Source organism: Dendrobium catenatum, unplaced genomic scaffold, assembly GCF_001605985.2.
Source record: "Dendrobium catenatum unplaced genomic scaffold, ASM160598v2 fragScaff_scaffold_911, whole genome shotgun sequence".
NCBI lineage: Eukaryota > Viridiplantae > Streptophyta > Magnoliopsida > Asparagales > Orchidaceae > Dendrobium > Dendrobium catenatum.
Genome location: NW_021319373.1, coordinates 501,569 through 528,618, shown reverse-complemented (window position 1 = coordinate 528,618; position 27,050 = coordinate 501,569). Strand labels below are relative to the sequence as shown.

At 33.4% G+C, this 27,050-nt stretch overlaps 1 protein-coding gene across 1 annotated transcript; it reads right to left on the bottom strand.

Moving 5' to 3' along the window:
• Window positions 1–19,491: 19,491 nt before the first annotated feature.
• LOC110095389 (pectate lyase-like) lies at window positions 19,492–27,003 on the bottom strand. Its single transcript, XM_020820917.2, has 4 exons — window positions 26,807–27,003; window positions 21,360–21,627; window positions 19,978–20,421; window positions 19,492–19,905 (listed from the first exon to the last, which is right to left on the bottom strand). The coding sequence occupies exons 1-4, from the start codon at window positions 27,001–27,003 to the stop codon at window positions 19,492–19,494; spliced, it is 1,323 nt and encodes a 440-aa protein (XP_020676576.1).
• Between the last annotated feature and the right edge of the window lie 47 nt (window positions 27,004–27,050).

The window sequence follows — 27,050 nt, the reverse complement described above, 5'->3', positions numbered from 1 at the left end:
AAATAGAGAATTTTGAGCTCTGAATACATTCCAAAATCAATTTAGAAAAATAAAATGGGAAGGAAAAATAATTCACATCCCATTGAATCATAAGCTTGTTCATGCCAATCTTGAAGGACACAAAACCTTTTGAAGAATTGGAAAGCCTTAATTTATGCATAACCTCTTGAGCTATCAACATGTGATCTGATAAGGATCTTCCTTTTAAGAAAGCCGCTTGCTCATCTGAGATCAATTTAGCAATGATAGGAGCCATTTTATTCATAAGAATTTTTTTCCACCAATTTGTAGACCGAATTACATAAACTAATTGGTCTATAATTTCAATGAGTTAATAGATTGCTGACTTTAGGTGTCAGTACTATTATTGTCTCCTTCCATTTAGAATCCATCTCGGATGATTCAAAAAAACCATTTATGGCATTCCACAAATCTAATTTGATTATCTACCAATAAGCGTTAAAGAAGGAAAAAAGTTATTCCATCATTACCTGGAAAGATGTTATTTCCACTATGCTTGACAACTTCTTCCATCTCTTCAATAGTAAAAACTTTGTTCAGCATACCTCTATCATCCTCATCTAGACAACTCCATGTACTTGGCCAGTCTTCAAGCTTACAGCATCGGTTTCTCCACTTCTCCTTGAAATGACCAACCATAACATCTTCTATAAGAGATTGTTCCTCCACTATTTCGCCATTTCCATTTTTGATTTTTGAAATGAAGTTAGAATTCCTTCTAGTTGTGGCAAAATCTTGAAAGAATTTTGAATTTCGGTCTCCCTCCATCATCCACTTTACCTTAGCCCTTTGCCTCCACCAAGTATCCAAGCGAGCTAGTGTTGCATTGAGTTCTTCCACCTTCGATTTCAACAACCAGTATTCTTCTTCCGATAGTTCTCCTTCATTAGCCTCCTTCAATTGAAGATCTTTCACTTGTTTCAATAAGTCATTTTTTAATGAAAGTAAATTCTGCATCTTCACTTTGCTCCAATAGAATAGAGCCTTAAGTGAATTCTTCATTTTACAATACAGGACTTGTGCTGAATTTCCTTTACAATTTCTCATTCAAAATTTTTTCACCACAACAACCGAAGCCTTATTAGAGGCCCAAACATCTTCATACCTTAATACTTTCTTATTTGCTTGCTGAATGATAAGGTTAAAGATGATCGGGCAATGATCTGAAGCCACACGAGCCAAGTGCCTTACCATGAAACGGTTAGAAGAGCTTAGAGCAGTCAGGTTTAGGAAGCATCTATCCAGTCTCTCCAGGATTCGATCCACACCTTTTTTGTTGTTACACCATATGAATTTTGGTCCCATATATCCAACTTCGTGAAAGTCGTTGTAAGCTAGAAATGTCTTCATTTCCTTAGGTCCTAGGGAAAGTTTGAATATTTTCCCTCCTCTCTTATCATCACTTGAGAGAATACAATTGAAATCTCCTCCTATGACCATAAGCAAGTTCTTAGAGGGGTAGAATTACAGCCTTTCTCAAAGTCTTCTCCTTCTATAAATATCTTTGTTGCCATATATTGAAGCTATCCTCCATATGCCTTTGTTAGGAACCTCCAAATCACCAATAATGAATTGTGATGAAGATTCTAAAACTTGAAATTTAGCCATATTTGATCTCCATACCACAAGGATACCCCCTGATAATCCTTCTGAAGGGACATGGAAAAAATCCCATTCATAGCCAACTAATTGATCAACATCTTTTCTTTCAAAAAATGTGATTTTGGTTTCCAATAAACCAATAAAAAAGACCCCATATTCTTTGACAAGCTCCTTCAAGTAAAGAGAATCTCTTCTCTTCCTAGCTCCTCTACAGTTCCAAAATGCTATGGAAGAATTCATTGAATAGGAGGGGATGAAGACCCCATCTTATCTTTAATTTTAGCTTCATCCCTCCTACTCCTAGGAGCTATGTTAATAGGACCCAATCCTTTTAATTGTTTAGTTCCTTACCTCTTAATATTAGAGGATCCTCCATCCTTCATATTATTGGCCTTCTTCAAATCCTCCTTGTTACAGATGTGATCATCTTCTGAGACTTTGATTGACCCTTTCATTCCTTCAGTCAAGTTGGTATCAACCTCTTCTGAAAATACAATTTCCCCTTCTTTACCATTCCATCTAGGATATTGAATTTATTAGCAATGATAATATTAGAGGTTTGAACGATCATACCATTAGCATCATTATTCTCCATGGATGAATTATTCATTGTCTCCTGAAATTGATTATTCTCAGTCTGTGGTTCTTCAATGATTTTCTTTGGTTGAGGGACCAGATCCTCCACAGATGATTTCTTCACAGCTTCCACTGGCTTCCAAAACGGCTGATTTGTGACAGCTTCAGAATTTTTTCCAGCCTTGATTCTTATCCCGAGGGAAAGAATTCCTGATAGCATTTTTGTATTTTCTTTTCCTTTCATAATTAACTTGCAGTCAATGACCATATCCAATTTTTTTAGCAATTGGAACTTCAGCATTTGTTGCATTGTTAATCTTTGAGCTATCTTCATCCGTTAACTTTGAAGATCTTCCATCTTCCTTTGAAACTGTGGTTTCATATATGCCTTTCTCTAAGAAATTACTCTTCATGTGCCCAATTTTTCCACAACAAAAATAGAAATCTAGAATTCTTTCATACTCAATCTTTTGAAAGAACTTACCTGAGCACCCTTCCACCCAAACTCCAAGAAGCAAATGAGTGTCCAAATTGATACAAATGCAGACCCTCCCAAACTCCCTCCTACCCCATTGGAACATGTTTCCATCAATCATGAAAGGTTTTCCAACCATTGAGGCAATTCTACAAATGTTGATTTCATCCCAACATTAAAGTGGGAGGCTTGGTAGCATAATCCAGATTGGGGCAGACAACCCTTTTAAGGATGACAGAGAAAAGTTTAGCGACCATTTTTCCATCCCAATAATCTTTCCATTAACAAACCAAGGACCGTTAGTGAAGATTACATCCAATGATTCTTTGTCAAAGAAGGAACAGAGAACCCAGTCCAATCCTAGCATCGTTAAATGAAACTTTTCATAAGGAGCCCACTGCCTTCTAAGCTCAGTGCTTAATACAAGGAATGGGACTTTGCTTCCCAAAACATTTATTACTATTAAATTTTGAAGCTTCCTTCAGCTCCTTGTCCACATGAAGTTTAACTGTTGATCTGTCTTCTAATAAAAAATCCCTCAATTCTAGATTTATTACCTTTATATGTTCCTTCTTACTCCATACATTTTCCTAATTATTTGACAGTGGTCTCTCTGTGACTACCTTTTGGAACTCCTTGCACATTCCCAAATATCCATTGCTACATTTTTGAACTCTTTCCAAATCAAAGTTAGTCGAATCCTGGTTTCCATTACCTTCAGCAGCATAATCTTGCAGAGATCTCTCCAAAGCTTCAGCGACATATTGATCAAGATCACAGCCCACGCAATTTGTTTTATCATCATAATTTTGAATTCCATATTCTTTCCCAATTATCAAATTGTCTTCTAACATAATCTTATGAATTGACTTCGTCGATGGAGAAGCATCCCCAACCTCCATTACTCTAGGAAATCTCCCTTTCTTGAGCTGCGCAACAGCCGTATCTTCTACTATCACACTTTTCCCTTTGACCACAACTTCAAAAACTTTTTAGAAGATAAAATCTAACCTCCTTCATTAATAACTAATGGCATTGTTGAACGGATCTTAGTTTTTGACCCTTGAGCAAAACTTAAAAGGATGACTCCAAAAGCAGGAAGAGACGAGGAAAAGACCTAGCTAGTCCATGAGAATTTCCTATAGGATTGCGCCGAGCATCCACTGGAACACCGCTGATAGGTTGCCGGTGACCCTCTGCCACCATCGGCTTCAATAGAAAAGTTGTGAAATTGAATTTTGAAAAATAGCTGTAAAACTGCCTGTTTTCTCAGAGCTTCTCTCTCTAGTTTAAAATCTAAAGTTTTGAAGAAAAATAATAATATGATGTATGAATTTTCTCACAAATGTCAAGTAATTAATCATAGGTTGGTTCACATACCTCTTCTTGATCATATTGACCAAGACGATCACCCATTAAGCACAAATTTGTTATCTCCTCTTCAGCTTCAGTCTCAAATGAGTCAGATGTAGAATCCACCCAGAAAGTCTTTTGGTAATGCTTCTTATTCTTCATATATTTGGGTTTCTCCTAACCCTTCTCCTTGCTTGGGTGCTCCTTAAGTGTAGGAAAATCACCTTTAACATGTCCAGGCTTCTTGCATTCCAAACAAACAACATCAAAAGAACTTTTACAATTTTTACTATCCTTACCTTATTTCCACTTCTGATGATGCTTGTTGTTCTTCCTTAAAAATATTTTGAATTGCCTAGTGATGAAGGACACATCATCGCTTTAAGACTTGGAAGAAATAGTATTCGTGTTGTTGGCCTTTAGTGCGAAAGCTTTTTTCCTTCTTTTTCTCACCTGTATCAAGATTTTTTTTATTCACCCGTTGCTCATAAGTAATGAGTAATCCAAGTAAGTTATCAATAGAATAAGTATTTAAATATTTAGATTTATAAATTATAGTTATCTTAGCATCAAAAAAAGAAGGCAAACATCTCAAAATTTAATTGACTCTTTTATAATTAGTTAGCTCTCTTCCTAAAGTATGCAATGAGGTAATAATTTGAGTAAATCTAGTATACATGTTAAAAATTGATTCAGTATGTTTCATATAAAAAAGTTCGTAGTCATGCAACAAAATATTCAACCTAGATTATTTAACTTCATTGGTTCCTTCATAAGTTACACACAATCTATCCGAAATTTCTTTACTAGTTACACAAGTTGAAACACGCATATAATCTTCATATTTCAAAGCACAGAAAAAATAGTTTAAGCATTTTGCATTAAGTTGTTCTAAATCTCTTTCATCAAAAGTTCATTCAGTAAAAGGAAGTTTAGTTTTAATGCCATTAAATTCTTGAGAAGGAAGTGTATAGCCTTCTTTAACAAGCATCCACATACAATAATCAAGCAAATATAAAAATATAGACATGCAAGTTTTCCAAAAATCAAAAGGAATATTGTCAAACAAAGGTAGTCGTGTAATAGAATGTCCTTCCGTAGTATTATGATTACCAAAGTTAGCCATTGATTAAAATTCAAAAGTTTTCAAAAAACTAAATTTTATGAATACTACTCTGATAGCACTTGAGAGTGCTCTGATGGCACTTGAAAGTTTGACAGGGATGTAAAACCCTTATGAACTAGTCCCAAGGCTAACCAAGAGGGGGATGAATTGATATTTTAAAAAAATCTTTCAATAAAAACACAATCTTAAAACCAAAACCAAGATTCACCAAAAAAATAAAAGTATAGAAATTAAATACATAAGTAGTAATAAAGAATATAGAAATTTATAGCGGTTCAGTCAACTCGAACTACGTCCACTCCCCGGAGGCGCCCTCCGAGTATTGCACTAAACTCAGTGCCTCTCCTTTTGCCCCCACAACAAGGCGAAGAAGCTTTTATAAACCTCCTTTCCACCAACCAAGGTGAGGTAGAGAACCCAACTCCTTTTATTTCCTCTAGAAGCAGACAAAGAACCCAACTCCTTCTGCTTTCTCCTGAAGCAGGCAGAGAACCTTGATCAGATGCTGAAGTAGACCTCTCTAGAACCCCCAAGAAACTAGGGATGATGACTAAAAATGACGATGATGGATCCTTTCTTGGAGCAACCTTTGTGAAACCCCTCACCCCCTCACAAGACCTCTCTCTCTCTTGCTTTCACTCTCCTCTTGGCTCTCTTAGGTTAGAACAGTAGCAAAAGATTATCTCTTATGTAGACAAGAGGTATTATATAGTAGAGCATCGGAATAGCTCTTAATTGAAACAAACTGACTTTATCATCCAGGACGATATAAATATCATCTTGTACGAACAGTACAAATTAAGCTCAACCAGCTAGGACGATTTGGGACGATCAAAAGGTTTTTGTTCATATCATCCAGGCTGATAGTATACGGTCCTGTATATTTAGTACAAATCATTGAATTTCGCCCAGAACATCGCCCTGAAAAGAAGCTGGCTGATATTTGATCGTTTAGGAATAACTAAAGTTTTTGAACTGATTGTCCCGGTCGATCCTGCGATCATCCAGGGTGATATGATTGAGTAATCAAATATTAATTACTTTCATTAATTACCAGATTAATTTAGACATAATTATGTTACATCGTCCATGATGATATCTTGGACAATGTCCAAAAATAAAAGCTACCTAAATAGATCTGGTGGCTGATTCTTTCTAATTTGAGTTATCATACAGGATGATGTTCTTAATGATGGTTGCCTTAACCACGATTCCCTAATTAGGGTTTTTATTTTTAACTGATCATTTAGACTAATTTTAGGATCGTCCTGGATGATGTGAGCAAAAACAAAAAACTCTAAAACAGTTAGAAAAATTCCCCCAAATGTGTATGTGCAAGGTTACTTAGCATCGGCAACCACTTTGTTTACAGTAGACTCAAGAAAAAGAAAAGTTACAAACTTACTTAGACCTAGTATTCCCAATCTTAAGCTGGTTCAAATTACAGTTTGATCTTATGGACCCGAAATATTAGTAGGCAATGCAGTCATAGAGAAACAGAAGTATTTGCTATCATCAAAATTCTATTCCCTGAAAATAGATTTGGAACACTTCTTAGCCCTACCATGGCATCTTTACTTATCTACATTGAACTTTCTTCCATCTTCATAAGATCTTGACAAGTGGTGTAGTTTGGGTTTTTTATATTCATATATGACTTGAGATTAGCTATTCATCAAGTTATACTTGTTTTCTAGTCACTTGCATCTTATAGGATGTTGAATTCAAGTTTGTTTATGGGTGAAACATGACTTTATTAGTTAGTAAACATAGGGGAATGGGACCCGAGAACCTATAATGAGTATGGAAAGAAGAAGATATTGGGGAAAGTATTTTACTAACATAATGGAATCATTAGAAAGTACTAAAATATTAAAAATGTGTCTCTTTACCCTTTATTATAGGGATCCATGGAAATAAGGAAGTATACACCAAAAACATATAAAAAAATAATAATAAATGAGACCTAATATGAATTATATGCACATCTGTCAACTTCAATTAAGTATTAGGGATTGTTTGAGTAGGAAGGCTACTATTGATGATTCCTTTAGTGATGTTAAGAACCTCTCAGAAGGAGTCTCTAAGTTATCTTGATATAGGAGGTGGGGAGTGAGTTTATTTGATTCATAGGGATAATGGGCTCCATGATGCGCCAAGCACAAGAAGGCGAGCTTGAATCTTCTCTAGAGGATCCTTCCCTTTAACTAAGCTGGTTAATTTCATTTATTTCCCACCACTTGAGGTGATGATTAGTTCCCTGGGAGGATACTTCTCACAAAAGGTATGAGTCCTCCTAATCTTTGTGGTCTATGTGATCCCTTGGTGTTTCCTTGAGAGGTCACTCCTATATGATCGCTTTATTTGTTGAAAATTATTTTCTTAGGTGAGTCTTCATTATTGAGGTCCATGGGATTCAAGTTCTCCCATTGTGACTCGTTAAATGTCCAATAATGCATATATGAGTATATAAAATTAAACTTTATGTTATTTAAGATTATTTATTTACCAATTGATTATTTATAAAGATTTTCAACTTTATTTAATTAGTTAATTACAAAAATTAGCACTAACATTAACATATCTTAGGCCTTGAATGAGAAAAGTAGAGAGTTGCATTAGGTAGTTAATTGTCAGCATAAAATAATGTTAAATAAACATTACATAGATGTTTTAATACATTGTGTTAATGTTAGGGCTTTCCCTATAAGCAACATGCTATATGAATTGAATACAACAAAAAGGGTGCAAGGGTTTCTACACTGAAGTTCAAGTTTTGTGTTAAATAAGTAAGGTTTCCCATATTATGGATGGATGTGAAAAAATAAGCTACTCAATGAAACTTGAATTGGAATAGAAACTTAAAATATAAGAACTCTCACAGAAAAATTATTAGAATTAATGGTTATTCTGATTCAAAGGAAGATAAATATTCTATGTACTTAGGAAATTAAATGGGTTGTGCAAATGGTTATGGAGAATGATAGTCTAGGATTTAAACTTTGGTATTCAAGTTTGAGTTGCACTAAAATTGTGTATGTGTGATTATTAAAAAGAATTTAGAGAATATGACATTGAATTATAGCATTAAATATTATTGATGTTAAGATTATTAATATTGTAAGTGCTTATGTTCCTCAAGTAGAATTAGATATGTGTAAAAAAAATTGGAATACTTAAAAGAATTAATATAAATGATATTTCTTGAAGAAATAATTTTATTATAGGAGATTTAAATGAGCACCTTTGTATGGTAGTAGAAATTTTAAAAAATAATCTAGGACGTCGATCATGAGTTTAGGGCTTTAAATAGGAGAGATTAGGGCTTCTCAGGGAACTTTTTTCTCTTGCTCTTTCTCCAAGTCTCCTTAGCCTGAGAACTTTGGTGTGAGAGCTCCCACAATCTTTCCCCACCTTTCCCAAGTCAAATCCTCCGTCAAATACCCACTGACGGTGAGAACTCTAGCGAACCGAGGCTTGAAATGTTCCAAGGAAGATTCTTGTCGATCTAGAGCTTTTCAGAATGGGATTTCTTCTACAAATAGGAGCTTGGATAGTCTACAAGTGCAACAAGCCCAATATTTCCCGAATCCACCGTGTGGATTAGGTAAAATCACAAACACTAGACTATAACACTTAGATCTAAATAACTCATTGCTTGGTGTGTTTTAGAATGCGATTTCAACTCCCCATGAATCATGTTCATATGTCGAGCTAATGTTTCAAATTTTGTTAGATTTGGTGCACCCGATCGAGAGAACGAGCCAAATTATTATTCTAGGGCTCAGATTTGGCTTCCAGTCACTTACTGATTTGATTGCTGAGACGTATTAATTTATCGATGTTTTTACCGCTGTATTGATTATTGATTATTGATTTCCGTACTGCATTGACTACTGATTTGATTTCCGCTGTACAGACTTGATTTCATTAACTATGGATTTCCGTATTGCATAGACTCATTGACCATTGATTGACTCGATTTGATTGACCTGCATATTGATAGCATCGCCGTGCTTTGATTTCAGTTGTAGGCTTTGGTGACCTGCTGGGCATATATGAATATATAAAATTAAACTTCAAGTGATTCAAGATTATTTATTTACTAATTGATTATTTATAAAGATTTTCAAATTTATTTAATTAGTTAACTACAAAAATTAGCACTAACATTAACATATCTCAGGCCATGAATGAGAAAAGTATAGGGTTGCATTAGGTAGTTAATTGTCAGCATAATAAAATGTTAAATAAACATGACATGGATGTTTTAATACATTGTGATAATGTTAGGGCTTTCCCTATAAGCAACATGCTATATAAATTGAATACAACAAAAAGTGTGCACGGGTTGCTACACTGAAGCTCAAGTTCTATGTTAAAGAAGTAAGGGTTCCTATATTATGGATGGTAAAGCTACTAAATGAAACTTGAATTAGAATAGAAACTTAAAATATAAGAACTCTCACAAAAAAAGCTATTAGAATTAATGGTTATTATGATTCAAGGGAAGATGAATATTTTATGTATTTAGGAAATTAAATGGGTTGTGGAAATGGTTATAGAGATTAATAGTCTAGGATTTAAACTTTGGCATTCAATTTCGAGTTGTACTAAAAATGGTGTATGTGTGATTATTAAAATGAATTTATAGAATATTTTTATAAAAATTAATAGAATTAGATATTGAATTATAGCTTTAAATAATATTGATGTTAAGATTATTAATATTATAAGTGCTTATGTTTCTCAAGTAGGATTAGATATGTGCAAAAAAAAATGAAATACTTAAAAGAATTAATACAAATGATATATATTGATAGAACAATTTTTATTATTGAAGATTTAAATGAGCACATTGGTATGCTAGTAGAAATTTTAAAAAATAATCATGGTGGTTATGAGTTTGGGGTGATTAATAATGGTCATAGGACCATATAAAATTTTGCTCTAACTTATGATTTTGTAATTGCTAATACTTTATTTAAGAATATGAAGGAGCATCTCATCGCTTATAAGAATGGTGATAGTAAAACTCAAATTGATTATTTTCTTATAAGAAATATAAATTATTTAGCTTATAAAGATCTTAGAAGCATTCATAGTGAAAGTTAATGTAACTAACATCACTTATTAGTTTTTATACTTTAAAATGATTGGGTGTAAAATGAAAAACATAATAAAATATTTCCATATAATTAAAATGGGTATTTAAAGAATGCTAATAAAAAATATATTTGAAACTAATAGTCAAGATTATAAGATTTAGATTCTTCCTCTTGAAACTAATATTATATGAGAAAAAGTTGTTTGTGAGATTAAAATGTTACAAATTATTTACATGAAGAATCAAAAGGGAAAGCTCCCAATAGTAAAAATAGTTGGTGGTGTAATTAAAATGTGCAAGAAAAAATAAAATATAAAAATATTTATATTAAAAATTGATTTAGATGTAAAAGGTTAGAAAATTAGAATAGATATGGAGGAGTTTGAAGGGAGTTTAAGAAAGTAACAGGTGATACAATGAATTTAATTTTAGTGAGTTATATAATAGATTACATACAAATGTGGGCAAATGATATATGTATAAATTTATCAAGCAATGAGATAGGCAAAGTGAGGATTTAGTTCTAGTACATTAATAATGAAGATCAAAAAATATTTTTCTTAGAAGATGATATTCAACATAGGTGGATGAGATATTTTGATAAAGGTTATGAGAATATGATTGACTTTAATGATCTTAGCATGCTAAATGAAAATAATTATTATTATTTTTATCAACATATTAGTGAATTTGAAGTTAGAGAGGCTTTAAAAAAATAAAGCGTGAAATATAGTTGGACCTCATGATATTCCAATAGAAGTATAAAAATCCTTAGGTGATCAAGGAATTTTCTGGCTTACTAAAATTGTTAATATTATTTTAAAGACTTAAAAAAAATGTTAGATGAGTGAAAAATGAGTGTTTTGATTCCTACTTTTAAGAATAAAGATGATACATAAGAATATACAAATTATTGATAACTTATGTTAATGTTTCATACATTAAAATTATGAGAGAGAGAGAGAGAGAGAGAGAGAGAGAGAGAGAAAGTAATTGAGCAATGGTTATGACGAGATATTGTCATTATTCAAAATCGATTTGGATTCATGTCGAGTAGATCTATTATGGTAGCTAAATATTGACCTTGTTTTGACTCAACTCCTTGGGTCAAGTGGTTGACTTGGTCAAATTGACCAAGCCAGGCCCCAATACCACCTCCCTTAAGTTTAGTGGGTCAAACCAAATCTGTTGAGCCCAAGCCTAGGCTCTAGGTCAACCTAGGTTGACCCAAACCCCATTGCTTGATTTCAATTCAAATCCAAAGCTTCTTCGACTCAATCATCTTCCCCCTTGGACTTAGTGGGTCAAACCCAAGCCATTGGGACCAAACCCATACCCTGGTAACCTAGTTGACCTAATTACCTTAAATGGGTCATTCCAAGTTTTAATTCAATCTAAACCCTATCTCTTGCTCAAACCCCTATCCCTTGGATTTATTTGACTAGGTTGACCAGTTCAACCCTTGAATTGGTCAACCATAGTCTTCCTATGATCAATTTGACCTATTTAAGTCAAGTTAACTCCCTTTTAATGCCTTGAATTATTTCCTAATGCTCCCTTCATGAAAATCCCATTCAAATTTATTCCTCTCCCTCCTAATTAACCCTAGGATAGATCTAGGTCGTCGATCATGAGTCTAGGGCTTTAAATATAAGAGATTAGGGCTTCTTAGGGAACTTTTTGGTCTTTCTCTTTCTCCAAGTCTCCTTAGCCCAAGAACTTTTGTGTGAGAGCTCCCACAATCTTTCCCCACCTTCCCCAATTCAAATCCTCCATCAAACATCTGCTAGCAGCGAGAACTCTAGCGAATTGAGGCTTGAAATGTTCTAAGGAAGATTCTCATTGATCTAGAGCTTTTTAGAATGGGATTTCTTCTACAAATAGGAGTGTGGATAGTTTACAATTGTAACAAGCTCAAGATCTCTTGAATCCACCGTGTGGATTAGGCAAAATTACAAACCATATATTAGAACACTTAGATCTAAATAACTCATTATACCGTGTATTTTAGAACGCAATTTCAACTCCCCGTGAATTTTCTTCATGTGTAGAGCTAATGTTTCAAATTTCATTAGATTTGATGCACTCGATCGAGAGAATGAGCCAAATTATTATTCTAGGGCTCGGGTTTTCTCTCCCGTTGCCTTGGGCATGATCTCAACCGTTGATCTCAATGGTCAAGATCCTATCGTTCCAATGTTCGGATAGACCGTAGAGCTCAATCCAGTGATTATGATATCCTTCCGATGTGATCTTGACCATAGAATCGAAACCACACTTCATCCGACAGAAGCCATGCAGTATTGAATAGGTTAAGTCAAAACCGTGTGGACCCGCAATCATGGGATGCTGATTACGTGACGACACAATTATTATTATTATTATTATTATTATTATTATTACTATTATTATTATTATTATTATTATTATTATTATTATTATTATTATTATTATTATTATTATTATTATTATTTAATTTCATTTTAAATCAAATATTTTGGTATAATAACTAAAAATTTTTATGAAATAATGTATTTTCATTTAAAATTATTTTTTTGTAACAAAATTTTTTTCATGTATTATTTATCTATTATTTAATTTTTATACCATCTAACTATTATTTAAATAAATAATATGCTAAATATTTTAAAATTAAAAATTATTTTTAAATTATTTTCAAACCTCACTCGGGTGACCAGTGGATCTCCCATGAGTATGAGCATGAAATTATCTTTTATTCTACTTTTTTAAACTTGTATCTTTATTTTCTTTAATATATATATGTGTATTTTAAATTATTTTTAATTTCCCCATTTTTTTAGAGATCCACTTTGTGGAAAATTAAATATAGATCATGCGCATGAATGGCATTCATGGGGAAGTGAATTTGGGTTTCAATCACTAACTAATTGCACTTTAAATGTGTTGCACTATTGTTTTTATTATCTTTTATATGTGTAGGATGTACGAGCACCTAGCTTAGGCCCTACTAGATCTTAGAATTGGTGTGTTTAATTTTTATGCATTCCTGCATGCTATCCTAAGGGTTAATCTTGAACATGTCTTTTAAACTTATTCAACCTAGTGACACCCTAAAGATAATAATTAAGGACCAATCTAGCGAACTTAGAAAAATTTTAGGAGCTAGGGTAGCCCCTTAATTGGACTTTAATATAAACCTTAATTTAATTTTAATTAAAAATCATTTTTTTAATTAAATTAAATAATTAGAAATTATTAAAAATTCTAAATTTTCTCCAAACACTTAGGAACACCTCTTTAGGTCATTTTTTACCATTGGGGGCAATTCCAAGTAATTTGGAGGTATTTGGATCAAAAATCCTAAAATATCCTTTATTAAGCAACTTTTAATAATTCATTAATTACCCCAAATTTAAAAATTAATAATTAATTCTAGAAAAATCTAAATTGGACAAACTATGAGGCATTCAACTCTAATTAAAATCTAATATTTTTAAAAATATTATTTTTTCCAAAAACTAACCTAAATCAAAAGGTCAACTTTTTGGTCAACTATAGTTCGTTAATTAGGGTCTAAAACTTCTAAAATTCGTAACTTTTCCTAGAAAACTCCAAATTTAGCAAACTCGTAGTCTAATTACTCCCCTTAAGGCCTAATATTTAATTAAAATACTAGAACCTATAAACCTAGCATATTTCCAATAGTGACCTTTTGGACCCCCTTAGCCTAGTGGATAAGAGGACTCCGAACCTTCTAAAATTCATTAATGCAACTTAAACTCTAAAGAACATCACCCCAAGCATTAAAATAGATCAATAAACTAAATTAACTAAAGGGGATCCCAATTCATTAATACTTAAGCTTTAATCAAATTTCCCCTTTTAGCTTTTAACAAACTCAAACACAAAGTAACTTGAACTAATTACCTGATATATGACCTATCCAAAGTCACACAAGCCTACTACACACACATAAATTTATTAGGGAGGCACTTCTAGCTCTAGGATTAGGGCTAGTGTTTAGCTTTATTTTTTATTTTATGTGATGTGATACTTCTTCCTATGGCACGTGTGATTGACTTGTTTTAGTTTGACTTGTTATAATTGATGTAATTTTTATATTTTACTTATGATGTGATGTGTGCGATAGATCACCCATGGGCTAGGGGCGCTTTTGCTTCTTATGTAGGTGGCCATGCTTATGCAGTGCTAAAATAAGGGGGACAAAATAATTAAAGCTTTAAAAGTAACAATATTTCTGTAAATGCTCCAAAGACTGCTTAGCCCCCCCCCTACCCTCTAAAACTTGTTTACCCTTTCTGCATGAATATTAACTGCTTGATATGTGATATATAAACTGCTTGAGATTCTTTTCTTTATTAGGATAACCATGCAGGAGAGTCTATTTTTTTTTTCAAATGTAATGTAATTTATAAATTATAGAGTTTTAAAAGTCTTCAAAAGTGGACATTTCAAACACACGGTATCCAAAGAGAAAAAAAGGCTCTTGATAGAAAATTTCTTAGTTATTTGGGTATCCTTCTAGAGGACGAATCATATGGAGCCCGAAGGAGATGAGTCAGAGGAAGATGATCCAAAGGAAGATGATCCAAAGGAAGATGATCCGGAGGAGGACGATCCACTTAAAGATGAAGACTTGAAGATTAAATATCTTGCTTTTAAGACTTACATCATTTAGTAGGATTAGAATCCAGATTATTGTCGATGGGGCCTGACCACTATTATTTTTCTGCATATCCTAGGTTGTACTTATACGATACTTGTTATGAACCTTTTTCTTTACTTTACTCTATAGATTTATATTGATGTGTTTATATTGATTGCGTAATAGAACTTGCTTATTTTTCTTAGGTTTCTTTCTTGCATGTGCTTCGCCTGATTTTACTAGGCTCTTTAAGGACGAAAATTTTTTAACTCGTAATTAAAAATTAATAATTTAAGGATTAAATAATATAGAAACATAATGTTATAGGGAATAGCTAAAATTTTCTAGGGACGCATGCATATTATTGCAAGTTTCTCTCTGCTTCTATAAGACACTTCCTCGCCTATGAGGGTGAGGTGTCGGACCTAGGGAAGTCTAGTCATTTTTAAAAATTATTTCCTATAAGCCTTTTTAAATCTCAAGCATTCATGATTTGGAAACCTTTTAAGTAGTATGTATATTATTATAAATCAACTAAATCAAAATTTTAATTGCATTAGCTCTAGGAGCATTCAACATTTATAAGTTAAAGACCAATTATGAAACTCTCTAGAAGTGAGCCTTACTTTCAAAACACTCAGCCAACCTACCCATCTTTCATAAAGACTGGATAGTATGGATTTTACGCGCTTAGGTGGTTAACTAGCATTCCTTTTCAGGTAAGATATGTCACGACCCAACCCGACCGGGACGGATCCCGCTCGCATCAGGCCGCGACACAACTAACAAATCCAGGATTTGGCTTTGGAATTTGCTTCATAACTTTCTTCCAAATATAACACAGACAGAAAAATACAGAGCTACTATAAATATCCAAACACAGCGCAGTTCATCTATCTTTTCTTTCATCAAAATAATCATATACAGATACAGTGTATGGCTTCAGACAGAAAGAACAGAACAGAACAGAAAAGACATGACTGTACAAAAATCAAAAGTATCAAGTACCTAATCACAGATCACACTTAGAAAGTCTAGTCCAAGACCTCCTTCCCTTTCCTAGAACCTGAAAACCACACAGAAAATAAGGATGAGCTAACAGCTCAACAAGACATCAATCACCAATCAAAATCATCAGAAACTCACATCAGAAATCACATCAAAAAAGTATCCGTACAGAAATCGAACAATCGTACAGAAATCGTATAACAAACAGAATAGATAATAGCTCAATCAGAAATCAGACATCGAATATGGAAACTGAAATCATATCAAATCGGATATCATAAAGCTTTCATGTCACAGAGCAGACAAAATCATACGGAATAATCAGAGTCATACAGAAATCAGATAAAATCACATTACAGCTTTACAGAACAGATAATGTCAGAACAGAACTTCCTTCCAGATGTCGGAACTTCCCCTCTTCCCCTTATGACTCTCTTTTGTGCATATAGCACCAAAACTTCCCCTTATAGCTCCTTTTTGTACTTATAGCACCAGAACAGAACATATATACAGAATTTCAGATTTAAGAACTTCCCCTTATGTCTCCCTTCTTGGACCCAGACAACGGAATCACAAAGGATTTCGGCCTCTTATAACTCCCTTCTGATAGCATTCAAATCATCTCTTTTCAGAATTTCAGAAATCGTACGAAAACTCAGCGGCATAACGGCAGTATACGGAATTTACACAAAATTCACAGATCCAGAAATTTACCAAATTACCACAGAACATTCACAACAACATTATAAGACTTTCATTGTACTGACAAAATATTTTTCAACATCCTGATAATTTGCAGTTCAATTAAAACACCGCAGAATTCAAAATGTCAGATACAAATCTTCCAGAAAATACTCAAAACGTGCATAATTATCATCTCAAAGACATACCAAAAGTTACGCGGTAAAACCTTTGTCAGGAGAAAATAATACCAGAAATTCGCTAACGGAAACAAAATCCGTAACAGAAAATGCGTCAAAAATCTCATTTCTGAAAATTGAGAAAGGCGGAATGTGCCTTACCTCGAGTCGGTCAACTTCTCTAACTACCACAACGAATGAAAACAGACCGGAGTCACTCAAAAATCCTCTTTTCCTTCTTTTCCTTCAATTTTCTCTCTCCTATACGTCCTTTCTTTTCCAAAAATATCTCATTTCCTTATATATCAAGAATGATCGTACTGGACGATCGCAACTTCGTCCCGGACGATCTAGGCTCTAGACGAATTTCGTCCAAACGAAATTAATTATCGTCACGGACGACTTGGGCTCTAGACAGATTTCGTCTAGACGAAATTAATTATCGTCCCGTACGATTTGCTCTCGGTAAGAATTTTGTCCAGACGATCCTACTTTCGTCCAGACAAACCATACAGCCATAACTGTTTTCCTGCACAACCTGTACCGATTGTCCCGGACGATTGAACTTCGTACGGACAAACCTGGGACCAAAAAATGGTCTCTACAAGATATAAGCCCAGATGTATTAGCTAAGACACAGGTGTTAGTATTGGGTGTGGAATGATAAACCAATCTTAGATTTAGGATTCATGGCTACTACGTTCGGTGTCTCATAGTATGTCTCATTGGTGGGTAAGTTCCTTTTTCTTTATGGACTATAAATCTTGCTTATTTGCATCACGTAGATGATGCCACATACATCTTTTCCCTTTGCATGCTTTGAGTGATTTGTTTCCTTTTCGATATCCACCTTCTTCTTAGTGCCTTAGTCCCTCCAGATGTTATTGTGAGCCATGTGTGTTGACTGAGCTCACTTGAACCTTTTTTTCCCTTTGAGTAGGATTTCTTATTCTTCCCTTTGTGATAATCCCTTTTCTGGAAGGAATAATGTTGGATCCTTAATCGAGAGTATTCTCAGGCTCCGACCTGAGATGTAATTAACCACGGAGTCTTACGCTCGTGGGAAACGGAACTCCACCATTAAATAAACCCCACTTGGACTAATGTATAGGGTGGGAGAAACTCGGTGTTTCGATCAGGTTAAGCATACTATTTCCCATCGGGGTGCATTGGCGAGAGCCACTATTCTCAATGGTTAATCGTATGTATGATCTAATATGCCCTTCTATTGGCTGCTTGCGAAGAGCGCGAAGGCCTGCGATCATTTCTATCCCTCGGGGTGGTGCGGTCGTATACCCTCTACACTCTGTAGCGGATCCCTTTCGGAGGTCCACACTATACATTTGTTGAGAGGGTTGATGGAAAAGTATATAGAGGGTAAGGAGGATGTATATATGATATTTACCAATTTAGAGAAAGTATATGATACAATTTCAGGAAAAGTTCTTCGGAGAGTTCTAGAAAAGAAAAGAGTTAATAATTCTTATATTCAAGTCATTAAGGATATGGATAAAGAAGTTGTTATTATTGTTCAAACACAAGATGTTTTTACCAAGTATTTTTTCTATTTTAGTTGGATTACATTAAGGATCAACTTTAAGCCCATTTTTTTTTTCTTTAGTCATAAATATTCATACTAGACACTTGCAATAAGATGTACTTTTGTGTATGTTTTTGCTGATGATATTTTTTTTGTTAATAAGAATAGAGAGGGAGTTTATGAGAAACTTGAATTATGGAGGTTAATCTTAAAGTCTAAAGTAGCGGGATTTTTACATTAGGTGATCAAGTCATTAAAAAGAGTGCATGTTTTTGATATCTTAGGTATAATATTAAAATAAATGGTAAAACAAATTAGGATATTATTAATAGAATTTAAATTGGGTGGTTGAAGTGGAGGAATACATCGAGCAAGTTGTGTGTGAAAAAAATACCCCTCAACTTTAAGGGAATTTTTTTTAGATGGTAGTGAGACATAGAATGTTTTATGGCGCAGAATATTGACCAATAAAATGAGGCATCAAATTAAGTGTTATAGAGATAAGGATGCTCAAGCGAATGAGTAGCTTTACACTTAGAGATGGAACATGAAGTTAAGTATATGCATGAAAAGGATCGAGTAGCTCCAATGGCTAATAAGATTAGAGAGAGTCACCTTAGATGGTTTGATCACATAAAATGTTGGCATTCTTATGACTCTTTTAGGAGAGTAAATGTATTGGATCTGGCCTTTGCTAAGAAAGATAGAGGAAGACCTAAAAAGCATAGTTAGAAAGCATTAAAAATGACTTTTTTTTATTAGATATAAATGAGAATCTAACTCTTAATATGACACAATAAAGAAAAAAATTTCATGCATGTAATCAACCCCATTTAATGGGACAAATGCTTGTTATTGTTGTTGTTGTTAATAAAAAAAAAACTATTATTATTTTTAATACCTTCTAATTTTAAATATTTTTCACCTTATATTATTTAGCATCTTATTTTAATACAAAATGTATCACGATATTAATACAATTTTGTTTGCAATACACAATGTGAACGAATGGATATGAGTAGATCGTTCTAAACAAACAAAAACAAAAAACAAAAACAAAAACAAAAACAAATGCCTTCCGGCTGAAACGTCAATCAATCGGTCATCTTCAAATGTAGAAACCAAAAAGCTAAAGAAAATAGAACTAAAGAAAAGCCAATGGATGGATGCATGGATTAGCAAGGCAATCCGATCTTGCAGTTAAGGGTCCCAGAGTAGCGTGTGAGCCTGGTTACGAACGTCCCTGGCTTGGCCCTCATCATATCATGCCTCGTGTATCTGCTAATAAATCGTTGCCCTGACTCAACGAAGAACGCTCCATTTATCATCAGATCACCCTGCGACTTCCACGTCCACTGGCTCCAGATAGCCTCCGGTGCATAATCCCTTTTCGTCACCTGCTTGGCGTTGATATCCGGCGGAGCAATGTATCGATTCCCCTGACTGATAACAGTGGGATGCTGGCTTCCCCCGACGGCGTACATTTGCCAATGTGTGTAGTCATTGTTGACGACATGGACAAAGCCCCACCGGCAACGCGGCATCCGTTGCACGAGTCCACGCCCGAAGTGGTTGAAGGCAACCGTTACCTGCGGTGAGGAAGCCAAAAAATTTGTGAATGCTAAAATATACTTAAGAATTTTGAGGGATCTTAAATTTACCTGCATAAGGGCATCCCCGGCGAAGGAGTCGCTGGCGCCAAAGAGCATTACATCGTCATGATTTGTCATGTGACAATTGGAAATGGTGATGGCGGTGGATCCCATGATGGCGTCTATTAGGCCATCAGCACAGTTGGACATGGATATGTGGTCAATCCATATGTTGGAGGCACCGTAGATGGAGATGCCATCACCATCGCTGCGAGTGCGAATGCCATAATGTGAAGGGGAGTCGCGGATCATGCCGCCGTTGCCAGGGCTGAGATGGTGGATGTGGAGGTTGTGGATGATGATGTGGTGGACGAATTGGATGGTGATTTGGGCGCCATAGGCGATGTGGATGTTGGCGCCACGACCGTCGATGGTTTTGTAGCTATTTACTATTAGCTCCTCGTTGAGGCGGATCACCATGTCACGGGCGAACACTATCCACAATGGCTCAGCCTAAGTATATATCATGCGAAAGTTGTGAACCTAATTAAGCTTTTAGTGAGAGGGGATTAAATTAAGACAAAAACAAAAATTTAGGATCATATACGCTTAATTTTAAAGTAAGGCTAATTTTATTATATATATATATATATCATTGATTTATTAATCCTTTATATTATATAATTATCGATCTATATGGGACAACTTTATCAATTTTTTTTGCTTTTTCGAGCAAAGCCGTATTTTTACGTCTACTACTTTCTTAGACTTTTAAGAAATTTATGTAGTGATAAGCTATTTCTTGCAATCAAATTTGCTAATATATTACATCTATACATTTTCTAAATGTATATGTAATATTTATAGTAGTTTTGAAAATTTTATTTCTCATATAATAACTAGCATTACATTTATTAAAAGCTTCACTTGTCCTAAGCGAATCCTATGAGTCTATTTGAGCCTGCCACAGCTTTTATAAAAGTTGCTTTAAAGTTTTTCTATGAAAAATAATTTTTTTTAAACTACTATAGATATTTTAAATATATTTTTTTCATTAAAGTCATAACTTTTTTTACAGCTTTCACATTCTAATATTAAAACAAAAATCAACTTCTCTTCATAAAAATTTCAAAAAATTAGTAAATAATCAATAGCCAAATGATAGGGTGACAATAATCTAAAAATCAAAGTAATGAAAAAGTGGTCCAAAATTATTCTTAAATTTAAAAGACTAAAACAACTTAATTATAAAAGATGTTCAATTCATTGTATCATACTTATAAAGTCTAGTAATTTAATTATATTTATCTTTAAATTAAGTTATTAAAGAATAACATGTGAACCATAAAATAAATTGTGCATTAATAAAATTAGCACCAATTTGATAAAAAAAATGTATCATGAAATTTGAGTATAATTTACTATTATTATTAAATTTAAATTATTATGACCTGAATAACGGCATGGCGAAGTGTCCCCGGCTTGGGGTTGACAAGATCATTGTCGGACGCATCTGTCACTACATAGAAGCGACCTTTGACACCACCTATGGCATTGCGGCCAAAGCCCTTAGCACAAAAGGCCAATCTCTTGCGGTAACTGGCCCAATTAGATTGGCAGCGCCAGCATCGATCAATGGGGTTTGTGGCCCAGCATGGATCTGTAGGACTTCGCTTCCTTGATATTAGGGATCTGTGTGTATTGTTCTTCTCCAATGCCCTATATACAAGATGTATATGCAGATAATGTCAGTATTCTCTCATCTTGAAGTATTAATGCTAATCGTATTTGAGTGAAGTAAATTTGAAATGACTGATGACCCATTGGTTGATAAAGATGATTTCATTTCTAATGTCACATATTGGAGTCATGCATTTTACTATTTATCACTAACTATTAAGAAAGATAAGCTTATCAAGGTTTATGAAATATGAATCGATGGGCACGGGCACACAATTCAGGGCAGCCATGGTTTGCATTAATAAGAACTTGTCACTTGCATGGGAGCATGAGAAGCTGTAACCAAAATTATATAAAATAATGAAGTGGTAATGTAGATGTAAGTTAAAACTTTTGTATTAGACTATTTTTGTTCGTTACAAAGAAGATCTTGTCACATGCAGAGAATATTAAATGATGCATTTATAAAGTGGTAATATTGCATTTATTATATAATATAATGGAAGTTTGAACTTTTGTTTAGATTAATACTTTTATAACAGAATTAGAATACTCATAAAAATTAAAATCAAATTTATAATAATTTTAAATAATGAAAACTTTAAAAAAATAAGTTGCCTAATAAATTTCAAAATTAAGATTATATAAAAAGATTAAACATCTTAGTATATTATAAGTTAAAGTGATTTTATTTAATATTTTATATTTTTTTATTTCAAGGAAAGAATGAGCAATTGAATTTCTAAAGACATAACTCCAATGTATAACATCTTTTAACAGACTTCTCCAACATAGGAGTTATATTCCATTCATATTTATTTTAAGGGAATTATTTAAAAAATAATAATCGGTTAGTGATGTCTGCTAACGATGCAACCAAATAGACCATGATGTGGGTGATTATAATTTTTCGGGGCATTTAGGCCAACTAATACAAACTCACACACACTCACACCAATATTATTATTATTATTATTATTATTATTATTATTATTATTATTATTATTATTATTATTATTATTATTATTATTATTATTATTATTATTATTATTATTATTATTATTATTATTATTATTATTATTATTATTATTATTATTATTATTATTATTATTATTATTATTATTATTATTATTATTATTATTATTATTATTATTATTATTATTATTATTATTATTATTATTATTATTATTATTATTATTATTATTATTATTATTATTATTACTTTTAATATTTACTTGGCTTGAAGTAAATTGAAGGTAGTGTAACGGATAATAATAACGATGGCTAGTAGCGAGCGGCGAATGTTCTAGGTGGTAGTGGTGGGCTATAGTGATGGCACTACTAAAAAAGTTGTGTTTTCACAACACTTGTTAGGAGCGGTTTGAAAACTACTGTTAAAAAGAGTTTTTTTAATCGGTTATAACTGCTACAATTTGCAGCAGTTTTAACTGGTGCAATACAAACTGTTTTAACCGTCGAGATAGCGAAACATAACCCTAGGTCTTAAACTCGATCGGACCCTATCTTCTCGATCACCTTTGCTCGCATTTTTTATTTTCACCTTCTTTGCAAGAGAGTGTGATTCCCTCGTCCTGCTCTTTTCTTCTTCGTACATAGATATTAGCATTCGATTGGTGAGAGAGTAGGTCGACTACATCAAAGCCTCAAGTCTGTTTGGTTGTCTTCAGCTCTTCTTGATCTCCTTGGCCGGTCGGTTTGTCCACTTATAACCTAAGGTTTCATTTAAAAAGTTTACATATAAACTATTTCTTGGTTTTGATGTCCATCACTGGCCAAACCTAGACGTTTCTTTGTAGTTTAATGTTAAGAAATTCAACTTATGTTATAACCTAGCCGTATCTTTGTAGTTTAATGTTGTATTTTGTCCACTAAACAAGATATATCTTGATCTTTATTTCTTTGTTTGATGTATGTTCATTATTTTTTTAAAAGTGTTCTCTATCCTAATGTGACGTCCCAGGCATCTATAGTGAAAGGATTTATTGACAGTCTTGATCAACCTCACTTTCCTGCTCCCTTGCCCTGACCTGAAAATATTAACCACGTATAATGAGCTTCAGAAAGCCCAACAGGTCACCAAAAACTACAACTGAAATCAAAGCACGGTATGAGAGCAATATGCATGTCAAATAGTCGAATCAATACTAATCACTTTCACATGATCATTGAATCGATGCAGATATGAAAATCAGTACAAAAGCAGTAATCAATGCAGTAACGAAAATCAATGTATAAACTGTAATCAGTACAGTAACAATAGTCAATGCGTAAATAATATCAATATAGAAACAGTAAAATCCTCAATCGACAGTAAAAGAATTAATAAATAGTATAAAAGTTCGTAAAGCTCAATGAATCAGCACGTGTGTCAAATATCTATAGTAATCATCGTATCTATATCATTAAAGAAATCCTCATATCATTAATATCAATCAAATCAGTCAATAAATTATCTTGTCAATAATATCAGTATATCACGTGTTTAGTGAAGCACATGTCACTTCAGTTGTTCCTTATGACTTGCTCAGTGCGTCACATGCATAATATAAGTACAGCAAATCAGTAATGGCAGTGCATGAATCAGTATCAGTAACAATCCAATGTCATGAACAATAATGCTATAATAATGAAATCCTGCAGTAATAGTAAATCCGTACAATAGCGATAAATCCATTCAATATCAGTGAATGCATCAGTAGCAGTAAATCCATATAGTAGCAGTAACAATGCTGCTAAACATACAATTCATTAAAGAAATCGTCGTATCTAATATATCCTTCAAATCAATATCGTATCAATCATAGCAATAAAATAAATCAAATTGTTAAATAAAGAAATCAATATCGGTCAATAATATCAATCAGTATGGAATCACATAAAACAATCAAATCAATAAAGCATCGTGAAAAATAGTTGAAATCAAATTAATACAGTAAAAACATATTCTATATCACGTGGTCAGTGTATCATATGTAGCAGATCAATATTCAGTGTATCAATGAATCAATGGTATCAATAAATCTATAGTATCGATGAATCAATAATATCGGTATCCATAGTATCAATGAATCAATTCAATATCAATAAATCCGTCGATATCAATAAATTCGTACGGTAATCAATAAATCAATCAATAATAATAGATTAATTCAATATTAGTAAATTCATAAGGTAATCATAAGATTAATACTCTACACATGCATTCCAGTATAATAGTCTTACTTAACAAGTACAATCACTGGCTATTAAGACGTTTTTCAAGGTTAGTATCGATGTTAGTAATTCGTTGGCTCAATAATAGAGTCGTCACCCCTGCCCGTCGGCGCAATAATCTCCTTATAACTCTCAAACGTTATATCACGTGATCAATAGAGGATAACACCAAACCCTTTTATTAAAGGAAAGACCGTCGGCCCACCATCTTGTACAGGTCAATCTTCAACCAACGATTCAACCATTCTTTACTTGTCTTTTAGTAATATAATAGTAGTAGATTCAATCATATGTCTACATTCATATACATCTTATTAAGACAATGAAATCAACAAACACAATTTAACTCAATTGAAGGAAATCCTTAAAATATCGTACAGTCAACAGAAATCCCAAACAAAGACAAAACACGCAGTTTCAGAAAATTACCAAATTACCAGAAATCGTATAAAACAACGTTTCAAAGCTTTACTTGTACTGAAACAATAATTTCCAATATTCAGATAATTTTCTATTCAATAAAAATCGCACATAACTCAAAATATACGGTGAAAACATTTCATAAAATACTTAAATCGTGCAAAAATATCATTTCAATAGCATACCAAAAGTTAAGCGGTAAATATTTCATCAATTCAAAGATATGCACATTTTTCGGTAACGGAAACACAAAACTGAGCAGAAAAATACAAAAACACGAAATCTTTGAAATAAGAAATAGGATTCGGATTCTTTACTGCGAGACAGACAAATCTTCCAACTGCGTCATCAAACGAAAAGAGCTCCGCGGCCTCCGAAACCAAGTCTTTTTCCTTTCTTTCCTTCTCTTTCTCTCTCCTGCTTTTTCTCTCTCTTCAAAATATCTCAAATCCTCTATTTATCAAGCAGGATCGTCCAGGACGATGCCCAGATTGTCCCGGGACGAACTCCTCTGGACACGGATCGTACAGACGAAAATTAATTCCAATTTGTTTCGTCCCTGGACGATGCTCTCGGGAAAAAATTATTTAGTTCGTCCCGATGAACCCAGGTTTGTCCAGACGAACCATACAGATTTTCACAAATTTTTCAGTTCATCTCGTACTAAGGTCAGTTTGTACGGACTAACAGCACTAAAAAAAATGAAATTCGAAGGGGGTTTTATACCTATATAGTACTTACTATCCAATAAACATGATCTTAAGTTGCATAAATTTACCACTTCACCAGAACTATCCTGTTGGTAATTAAACCGCTGTGGAGTGTCGTTGCAGCGCATTACAATTACAGCGGTAGTGCAATAGTTTTAAAACCACTACAAAGAAAGTTGTGGTGTTTATAACCACTAGGATATGCCAAAAATTGTACTGCAATAGGCATATTTTTGGTAGTGTGTAGCGGGTGGTGATCAATGTGGCGTCCTATGATAACTAGTGTTTGCTGGCGGTAACAATTGCAATTTACAAATATGACAAATCTAATTATTTTTAAATATGTCAAAATAGAAAAAAGATGAATTTTAGATACATTAAAAATATGCTCCATTTTTTTTTACTTGAAATTAATTATCAAAATTTTGAAATATGTTGTCTTTGCATCCATTTATTTCAAATCAAACAACCCTAGAGATAAAACTTAGAGGAAAACTATGAGTGTAATTTTTGGGATAATAGTGCTATTTAAACAGAAGATTACTCTTCATTAAAATTAACTGCATTAGGGATTTTTAATATATTATTTTTGTTAGAAAAGGATTGATATATAATTTAAATTAATGATTTTTTTATCAACGTTTCATAATGGTTAAATTTTACTCACGCGAATAGAGAATTAATTTGAGTATGCAAAGTAATTATTTGAAAATTTATATAATTATATTAAAATTTCAATAAAATATCTTCTTATTTTAAATATTTATCTTGCGCTTATATAATGCATTGGTAAGATGCTTCAAATTTTCTTGCCATTTTATAAAATTGACAAATGGAATAAGAATGCGCCTTACATGAACACATCTCTATTGAAGTCGTTGGTGGCCCCATGTGGGTCGGGGTTATAAGACTCACGGACCTTAGCGCGGGAAGCCTCAGCCCGCTTCTGCCAGAAATCGTCGAAATCACCAATGTGCGAGCGAACGGGCGCGGTGAGGATGAGGGCCGAGAAGAGGATGAGGAAGCAAGGCCTGAACTGTACGCACTCCATTCTTCTTCTTCTTCTTCTTCTCGCTTTTTTTCTTCTGTTTACAGTGC

Bases quoted from the DNA above. Each gene is read 5' to 3' on its own strand.
- LOC110095389 (XM_020820917.2), bottom strand. From the start codon at position 27,003: ATGGAGTGCGTACAGTTCAGGCCTTGCTTCCTCATCCTCTTCTCGGCC. The intron at 21,628-26,806 runs GTAAGGCGCATT...TCTTGTATATAG, and splicing joins TTCAATAGAGATGTGTTCAT to GGCATTGGAGAAGAACAATA. The intron at 19,906-19,977 runs GTAAATTTAAGA...TCCTCACCGCAG, and splicing joins CCGGGGATGCCCTTATGCAG to GTAACGGTTGCCTTCAACCA.